Source organism: Bos indicus x Bos taurus, chromosome 3 (assembly GCF_003369695.1).
Source record: "Bos indicus x Bos taurus breed Angus x Brahman F1 hybrid chromosome 3, Bos_hybrid_MaternalHap_v2.0, whole genome shotgun sequence".
Lineage (NCBI taxonomy): Eukaryota > Metazoa > Chordata > Mammalia > Artiodactyla > Bovidae > Bos > Bos indicus x Bos taurus.
In genome coordinates, this window is record NC_040078.1 from 17,818,242 (window position 1) to 17,828,085 (window position 9,844).

Sequence of the window (9,844 nt, forward strand, 5' to 3'; positions counted from 1 at the left end):
TTCTTTAAAAATGAGAGATGTTGAGCATCTTTTCATGTGTTTATTGGCCATCTGTATGTCTTTGGAGAGATATCTGTTTAGGTCTTCTGCTCATTTTCTGATTGTTTTTCTGATATTGAATTGAATGAATTTATTGTATACTTTGAAGGTTAATTCTTTGTCAGTATGGAGATTCCTTTAAAAAAAAAAGACTTAGGAATGAAACTCCCATATGACCCAGCAGTCTCACTACAGGGTGTATATCCTAAGAAAACCATAATTGAAAAAGACACATTTACTCCAATGTTCATTGCAGCACTATTTACAATAGCCAGGACATGGAAGCAACCTAGATGTCCATTGAGAGACTAATGGGTAAAGAAATTTTGTTATGTATATAAATGGAATATTACTCAGCCATAAAAGGAACAAATCTGAGTCACTTGAACTGAGGTGGGTGAACCTAGATCCTGTTATACAAAGTGAAGTAAGTCAGAAAGAGAAAAACAAATATTGTATATTAACACATATGTATGTCATCTAGAAAAATGGTACTGATCAACCTATTTGCATGACAGGAATATAGATGCAGATGTAGAGAATAAACTTTTGGACACAGCAGGGGAAGGAGAGGGTGGGAAGAATTGAGAAAGTAGCCTTGAAACATACATTACCATATGAAAACTAGATAGCCAATGGGAAGTTGTTGTATAATACAGGGAGCTCAAGCTGGTGCTCTGTGACATTCTAGAGGGGTAGAATGGGGAGGGGGTAAGTTTCAAGAGGGTGGGACATATGTATACTTAAGGCTGATTCATGTTATACAGAGAAACCAGCACAACACTGTAAAGCAATTATCCTCAAATTGAAAATAAAAACAAAAAAGAGCATTGTCAAATCCACAGCATTGTCTGGGAGGTATAGCCCACTCGTCATTTCAGCAGACATCACATAGACTCCCATCATTTGGCAGGTAGTTGGTGTGGGGGTGGCTGAGATTGGGGGCGGGAATGTTGGACATACAACAGAAAAGAGACAGAAGGCAGAGATAGAGGAACAGGATGACCAATGTTGAAGAGAATTGAGTGCACTATGTGGGGAGATGCTGGAAGCCACTGGAAAAGTGGTTGGAGAGTGTTTCTTCCAAGTCAGAGAAAGGAGGAAACAGCCTGTTGTCCTGTGGGAACTCCCTTAGAGAACAGTCTTCGTCCAAACCAAATTGTCTTCTTTTTCCTTCAGGACACATGGAGACTCGTGGTGCTCCTAGGACAGGAAGAGTGTGAAGGTGAGGAAACCAAGACACATCTATGAAGAGAGCCCAACATCCATTTCTTTATCTGCACTGATGAGCTCTGCAACCAAGCTGTGAACCTGTGCCTAGTTTGCGTTTCAAATCTCTCACCTACAAGCAGGACCCTGCCCTCTAGTGTTGGCTGGGTGACCTGACATTCTACTTCCTGGAGAGGAAAGGGGCTGAAAGAAGAGGAGTAGTGAGCTGCCATCTATGGGGTCGCACAGAGTCAGACACGACTGAAGCGGCTTAGCAGCAGCAGCAACTGAGATGGGGAGAACTCCACCTCGGCCTGATAACCTCATTTAATCCTTGATGGTCGTAAGTTCAAAGTCAGTGGGCAAGACTGCAGTCCTTGGTAGTGAGTGGGGTGGACAGAGTGGAGGGCTTTCCCAGAAAGATTTAGTATTGCAAAGGGGGTTTGTGTGGGATCACACATGCACACAAGACGTGACTGTACCGCCTTTCCTCTCTTTGGGGGCTGTGGTTCTGGAAACTGCTGCAGGGTTTTAGGAAGGTTCTGAAAAATCTTGCCTCTAGCTCATCAATATCTTGGACTGCTTTGCTTTTTTGAAACATGCTAAAGAAGTGTTGTAAATAAATGTAATTTCAATGTATGGTGTAGAAAATGTTTAAACATTTTTTTGTCAATTGACTTCTTCCTTTTATATGTTTATGGAAGTGTAGTTGACAAAGAATATATTGCTTTCAGGTGTACAACATAGTGATTCAACTTTTCAGTTCAGTTCAGTTCAGTCGTGTCTGACTCTTTGCGACCCCATGGACTGCAGCATGCCAGGCCTCCCTGTCCATCACCAACTCCCACAGTTTACTTGAACTAATGTCCATTGGGTCAGTGATACAATCCAACTATATCATCCTCTGTTGTCCCCTTCTCTTCGGCCTTCAATCTTTCCCAGCATCAGGGTCTTTTCAAATGAGTCAGTTCTTCTCATCAGGTGGCCAAAGATTCACCTTTTATATATACATTAATTGATCACCACAATAAGTCTAGTAATCATCTGTCACAATTAAGTATTGCAATATTATTGACAGTATTTGCTGTTCATTATATCCCTGTGACATTTACTTTATAACTGGAACTTTTTGCCTGTTAATTCCCTGTTTATTTGGCCCATTACTTCAAAGTGAAAGTCGCTCAGACATGTCTGACTCTTTGCGACCCCATGGACTATATAGTCCATAGAATTCTCCAGGCCAGAATACTGAAGTGGGTAGCCGTTGCCTTCTCCAGGGGATCTTCCCACCCCAGGGATCAAACCCAGGTCTCCCTTGTTGCAGGTGGATTCTTTACCACCTGAGGCACAAGGGAAGCCCATTACCTCAAACCCTGCCCTTTGGTGACCTCCTGTTCGTTCTCTGTATCTTTGAATCTGTTTCTGTTTTTTGGTATTTGTTTTTTAAAGACTCCACATATAAGTGAAATCATACAGTATTTGTCTTTCTCTATGTGACTTATCTCACTTAGCATAATACCCTCTGTGCCCATACCTGTTGCTGCAAATGGCAAGATTCCCTTCTTTATTATGGCTTATTAATATTCCATTGTGTTTGTATATATCACATCATCTCTATCCACTCATTGATCAATGGACACCTAGGTTGCCTTTTGTATCTTAATTATCTGCTCTCCCTCTACTTTATCTTAATTTTGGCCTCATATGTATTAACCTCTTTTCCTTCTTAAACGTGCCTAAACTTTTCTTTTCCATTTTTATTTGCTGCATTTGCTCTTATGTTCTACTCTGAGAAGTACCCTGTGTATGTGTATATGTGTGTGTGTTTTGTAATTTGGGGGATCTGTGTGTGTGTCTGTGTATGAGTGTATGGGTACGTATGTGTGGATGAAGATGTGTGTGTGTTTGCGTCTGTGAATGTGTTTAAGAGCTTGGCAGGGAGAATGAGTGAAGAATAGATAATCACGATGGAACAGGAATAAAGAAATAAGAAAAGAATAAAGGCAGTGTGGGTAGAGTCAGAGATGGCATGAAGCAGACACCATCTACACTTAGATATGAATAATTTACTCTTTCAAGAAGAAAGTCCTACTCTAGCTACCCAAAGTAACAGACTCTGGCGGTCTTGCCTGCTCTCCCAATGCCAGCCTAGCAATGCTTGTGAGTATAGTCACACACACACACATACACACAGACACACACACACATGTTCCCGATGTCTAGATCCTTTCTGACTGCAGCTCTCACAAACAGCCCTTACTGCGGGCAGTTTCTGCTTCACGTGAAAGAACCATGAAGGAAGCTATCAGCCAGTAACACATACAGTCCGCTATCGAGTTAAACATATTTAATGGGGGCAGAGCAGGGAAGATTCACTCGATTCCCCCAACCCCAACATCCTCTTCAGATGAGCCCTGAGCAGCAGGAAGACTAGCTCAGCCAGTGAGCTTTTCAACCTGATTCAGAAGCTCAGGAACCCTCCAGACTGAATGTGAGGGAAACTTTTTACAGGGTACAAAGAAGGAGGGGTTATAATTCAGGGTGACAGCACACTCATTGCAAGTGGGACAACAGAAGCAGATGGAGGAGATTCAGCAGCTGGTGCTCAGTTCCTCAAAGGCATGGATGTGGACCACATTACTTCTGCTTGGTCTTCTGCTGAGCTGGCCCTGGGATGACTGGGGAAGGACATGGCTCTGGAACCTTGGGGTGGCAGGGCTCCGGAACCTTGGGGTGGCAGGGCTCCGGAACCTTGGGATGGCAGGGCTCCGGAACCTTGGGGTGGCATGGCTCCGGAGCCTTGGGGTGGCACGGCTCCGGAACCTTGGGGTGGCAGGGCTCTGGAACCTTGGGGTGGCAGGGCTCTGGAACCTTGGGGTGGCAGGGCTCTGGAACCTTGGGGTGGCATGGTTCTGGAACCTTAGGGTGGCAGGGCTCTGGCACCTTGGTGTGGCACGGCTCCTTGGTTTGGGGGATGCATGGTTCCTGGGGAGGAGGCTGGCAGGGCTGTTTCACCTGATGCTGCTGAAGCTGTGGAGGTGGGATGCAGGGCTGCTTCTGCTGGTGGGAACTCATGCTTCAAAGGAGGCTGAACTTAGAGACAGAAAAGCTGACTCAATGATTTGACTAAACAGAGAAGAAATCAGGTTAAATGCCAAACAGTTTCACTTCAGGGCCCTTTAGAGGAGACAGTCTCTGTTCCTTCTAGCTAAATTTGATAGTTAAAACATGCTTTGATAGTTTCTGAGGTTTTGCAAGAGGAGGAGCTTAAAGGCAACTCATTTCTGTGCCATATCAGGGGGATTCATTCCTCGGCTCCATTTCTTCCCCAGACACGTCACGTCCCTTATTGACAAAACCCAAAACCACATATTAAGTCATTTAGAAAGCGATGTAGAAAGAGCTGCACTGCACACACCTCTAGTATCACACAGAACACCTTGTGACTTATTGGATGAGTCTAGAATCTAAGCTCCTCCTACTTTACTCTGGCCTTTGTGTACACAGGCCTCTCTGAAATGCTTCCCTTCCCATCTCTGTGTGTCCAAATACTCCTCCATCATAGCTCACATCATGCGTCATCACCAGCAGCTCTTCTTGAGCTCCCCCAAACTGCCACTGCCTTTCCCTGACCCCTCTCTGATACCAGTCACTATCTACTTTAGATTTCAGCTACATGTGTGTACATGCATTATCTTCCCTGCTAGGTTGTAAGTTTGTGAGGAAGTTCTGTGACCATTTGATCCCCTCCACAATGCCTAGCACTGTGCCTTAAGTATAATAAATATTCAGTAGAGGTCCCTCTTATGAATTAAAATTTGTATAATAAGTTATCAGAAACAGGGAATAATGGTGTTGCTGAGTGTGTCCTGAGTTCTAGTGGTAACACAACCACTAATTTACCTTGAGAACTTACGAAGATTGTCCTCCTTTTTGACCCGCAGTTCCATAGCTGTCCACTGAAGGGGCTACCTTCACCAGCTCTAATGTCCTTTCAAACCCAAACCACGTTTCATTTAAAATAAAGATACCCCAGTATTCTCTCTTCAGCCCTCTTACACGTGTTTGCCTCTGTCCATTTTCCAACAACGATAAAATAAAAATTTCAAATAGATTCTAATCAGAGACTCACCTGGTCCACAGAGAAGAACAGGTTGTCTGGTTGCTCCAGTCGGTTGTGAAGTCAACGGGCCAGCTGGCATTTTATACAATGAATGAGCCCTGCCTCAAGGAAATACAATCATCGGGGGCCCCCTCTGTTTTCCTTCCTTACCTGTCAAGCACGATTCACCTGATTCCCCTCAATTATCAGTTGGCTCAGCTTTGGTGATGAAAACCACCCACTTGATATTCTTTGGCACTGGCTGTATGACAGTGATGTCACCTGGGCCTAATTCCAATTGCCCCTCCCCCGCAGACCCAGAATAGGGCTTATCTGGGGGAGGGGCGACCCACAGGCTTCCTGGAGCGTTTAATGAGCTAATTCTGAAGAAAGGATTGAGTCCTTTTGCGGTAGTGCCACTTTTCTGCTGCCTTTTTCCTTGGGATGGTTGTTCCTCATGTGCTGTGGGATAGAGCACATTTGAGCAGATGAACAAGTGGGAAAGGAAGGGGATCAGATAAGCTGAAGTGGGCACGCGCTGTCTGCCTTATAATGCTAGATGTTAGAGAGCATGGAATTGACTGGTTATAGAGTCCTTGTCTGAAATGTCCTACACCCTTATGTTCATCCCTTCTCCTAACTCCATTAAACTACACACATTTGGAATTACTTAATTATCACCCCCACCACCACCACCAACCTCACCCCTCTCTGACTGGTTGCTAATCTGGGTAAACCTGCTTTGCTTTCACCAACCACACCTTCACCCCTCTCCTATTTCAGAGATTTTCAAGAGCTAATTCCTTTTCTGGGATGAACTTTTCTCTTCACTCCACCCAGCCTTCAGGACATGGCCCTGCCCTCTTTCCTAACACAACTCTATACCACCCCCACCTGAAAACCTGGAAGTCTTTTCTAACCACCTTTACCCACAACCCATTCATGGAGTCCTCCAGGATGAACACTTCCCCACCTCTTGCCCACTTCCTACTCCAGACCCAGCATCTTGAGAATCTTGCTGGCTGCAATGGTTTCCTTCCTCTCTGGATCTGTATCTTTGGGCTAGTGGAGGGTGGGGGGTGCTTTCTGTGCATCAAAAATGTGTCTGCTCAAAACAACAGTTGTTGTTGTTCAGTATCTCAGCCGTATCCGACTCTTTGCGACCCCATGGACTGCAGCACACCAGACTTCCCTATCCTTCACCATCTCCCGGAGCTTGCTCCAACTCATATCCAATCAGCTGCTTATGCCATTTAACCATTTCGTCCTTTGTCATCCCCTTCTCCTCCTGCCTTCAATCTTTCCCAGCATCAGGTCTTTTCTAATGAGTCAGCTCTTTGCGTCAGGAGGCCAAAGTATTGGGGCTTTAGCTTCAGCATCAGTCCTTCCAATGAATATTCAGGACTGATTTCCTTTAGGATAGACTGGTTGGATCTCTTTGCAATCCAAAGGACCCTCAAGAGTCTTCTCCAACATCACAGTTCAAAAGCATCAATTCAACAGTGTTCCCATAGTAATTTCTGTATCCTCATTCATTCAACAAACGTTGAACAAGTTCTTAATATACACCTGTTATGTCTCATTCTAGGAGCTTTCCCAGTATGAAAACCCCTTCCCCTCAGAGTAAGAATTCCCTAGGGTGAGGGACACAGCCTAGTTCAGAGCCACTAGTTTAATGGAACTCTGAGATCTTCACTAGATCCATGCTTCTCAAGTGATAACAGTTTGAGGCTGTGGACATGAAATAACTCACCCAAGACCAAACAAGAGACCCCATGAGAAAAGGAATTCCACACAGAAATCCTGTGTTCATCTTCGTACTAGTCCATCCTTGCTCCTAATGCCTACAGAGCAAATTAAGCTCAGGTAGGAAAATGACTAAAGGTGGAAAGGGGGAACTCAGCCTTCCTGGCTTGGAGCTGGGCCCACTCAGAGTCCTGGGAAAGCATCATGTGAGTGGCAGTGTGAGGTCAGGAAGAGCTTTGCCTTTTGGGTGAGCCCTTAATATTTGCTAAGATAAATCCTCTTAAGTAGGAAAAAAGCTACTGAATGTTTAAAGTGGCTCTGGGGATAAACAGAAGGTATTTCCAGCACTTCTAAAAATAGAAGGGGCATGAGTTAGCATAGGGCAAAGTAAGGGGCTCATCTAGTTTATCATCGTTCAGTGGACTGGGTCTGAGAGAGGGAGAGAAAGGCTGAAATGCTAAAATGTCTGTTTTGAAGCAGAGTTGTTTTCACGTTGGAGGAAGTCCCAGGGGCAAAGTGACAGAGCTTAGGTGCCCTTAACAGTAATAGCACTGAGGGTAGCAAGAAGATACTTCTGAGCATCTGCCCAGGGATAGCTTCCCTCCACGATGGTCGGATCCTGGAGAGTCTCCTCACCATGGGCTTCTCTTTCTGGGGACATAAGAGCAGGGATTCCCTGAAGGTCCTTACACTGGAAATTTCCTCTGATGTACGCAACATGAAACTGAAGTCACTGCTTCAGAGCTGCCCTCAAAACACAAGATGTTACTAGGTGTGGCCTTGGGAGAATCCTAGTCACCCTTAAACCCAGCTGTATAGATAGCTCCTCCTTCCTCTACCCCCAAACACATACCTAAATGTTTACGGAGCACATGCTGGCTCCACAGGTGGTCACCTCTTATGACCCCGAGTCCTAGATGGGCCTCCCACCGTGAGCCCATCATGCTTGGTCCACATCCATCCATGGTGCCTGGTAAGTAGTAGCTGCTCGGTGACTTGGCAATTATAGAATGACTGACTTACTCAGTGAATGGGTGAATGAATGAATGGCATAATCTGATTTCTGAGAAGTCTCTCTTCTTTTGAAATGAGTTGAAAGGGAGAGTAAGGGTTCAGCAAAGCTTAGGGACGGGCAGCTTCCGCTGCCTTCTCCACCCAGTGTTCATGGTCAGCTGGTTTAATGATCTATCTCCCTCTGGGCTGCTACCAGCACCATGATGACAGCTGAGCTCCTAGCCTCTCACCTCACTTTAACACCCCTCTGGGCTTGGGCCAGGTCCTCTCTTTACCCAAACTCCTTCTCACAGACTCCTGACATAGGGGGCTTGGGGCAGAATCTGTTGCTACATTTGGTAAGATTCTCAGGCCTGAGGAACCTGCTTCCTGCCCTCTGTCCTGTGGTATCAGCCAGCTTGTCTCAGGCTCTGGAGGATCTGAACCCACGTCTGGGTCTTGGCTCTGGATGTCAAAGAATTTCCCTGTCACCCAGTACCCCACCTTGGCTGAGTTCTCCTGCCTGTCTTGACTTGTGCTTCCTGTACTCCACCCCACACTGCTCTGGATCCCGACTCTGTAACTTTCCCTTGACCCCTGACATCATTTTCCCCATTTGTTCGTGTGAAGCTCACTAGTGGTTGGCATTAAGTCAGTTCTCCCTTTCAAAGAAGGTCTGCTTTTTACCATCAGGGTGGCGTTAGCCAGTGAACCTAGCCCCATACACTTCCCACACAAAGAAAGGGCAAACTGGGTGGTTTCTGATGGTGAATGCATCTCTCAGAAAGGGTCAACTCCTTGACCTTTCACAGGAGGCTGCTGCTCCTCTCTAGTCAAAACCCAGCTCCCCTCTGGGCCAGCTGGGGAATCTTTCCTCTACTAGCTCCCTCCGAGTGTGGAGCTAGTTCCTCAATCGTGCACAGAGCAAGGAGGGGGACCCCCACACTTGTGAACACAGTGATCACACACTTCCTTTGCTGACTGAGGACACTCCCTCCTCCTTTACTTCCCCAAGGCCCAGAGCACACAGGGACTGACGTGCCAGATTCGAAAGCCCATCATTTTAGCATAGGAACCCGTATTTAAAATATGGTAACATCTAGAAACAAGTGAGAGTTTTACTGCCACCTCCCCCTGAGCACTGTGGGGAGCTCAGGAGACCAGAATGTTGACCCCCACCGTACACTTCAGGCTCGGATGTTTAAAGGAAAACAAAGTCTATAACACATGGTGCCCCCATCTATAAAAGAAGAGGAGGAGAGGAAACACCAGACCTAGGTGTTTAGAAGCCTCCTGGATGCTTCAGCACAGGAGGCAAGAGAAGCAGTGGTTGCCGGCATGAATGCTGAGCTGGAGAGAGCATGGAAGTCCTAATGCTGGAGAGCTTCTACCCAGCCCAGTCCCCAGGGAGAAAGAGAGAGAGGTGGAATATGGAAGGGGTGTGGTCCAGGCAGCACAGCTTCTTTCGTTATTGGGATACAGCTGATTTACAGTGGTGTGCTAGTTTCAGTGTGTTAGTCACTCAGTTCTGTCCCACTCATTGTGACCCCATGGACTGCAGCCCGCCAAGACTGTTAGTTTCAGGTATATGGGAAAGTGAATCAGTAATACATATATCCACTTTTTTTTTCCAGATTCTTTTCCCATGTAGATCATTACTGACTTCTGAGTAGAGCTCTCTGTGCTATCCAGTAGATCATTATTAGGTATCTATTTTATATGCAGTAGTGTGTATATGTCAATCTCAGTCTCCCA

The 9,844-nt window shown here is 45.8% G+C and overlaps 1 protein-coding gene across 2 annotated transcripts; it reads right to left on the reverse strand.

Annotated features, from left to right (window-relative positions):
- Positions 1-3,580: 3,580 nt before the first annotated feature.
- LOC113890445 (cornifin alpha-like) lies at positions 3,581-5,475 on the reverse strand. Of its 2 annotated transcripts, none has more exons than XM_027538331.1 (2): positions 5,381-5,475; positions 3,581-4,341 (listed from the first exon to the last, which is right to left on the reverse strand). In XM_027538331.1, the coding sequence occupies exon 2, from the start codon at positions 4,321-4,323 to the stop codon at positions 3,886-3,888; it is 438 nt and encodes a 145-aa protein (XP_027394132.1). In that variant the 5' UTR covers positions 4,324-4,341; positions 5,381-5,475; the 3' UTR covers positions 3,581-3,885. The 2 variants fall into 2 exon arrangements, with proteins under 2 accessions (XP_027394132.1, XP_027394133.1); XM_027538332.1 differs by having other exon boundaries at positions 3,581-4,336; positions 5,381-5,444.
- Positions 5,476-9,844: the final 4,369 nt, after the last annotated feature.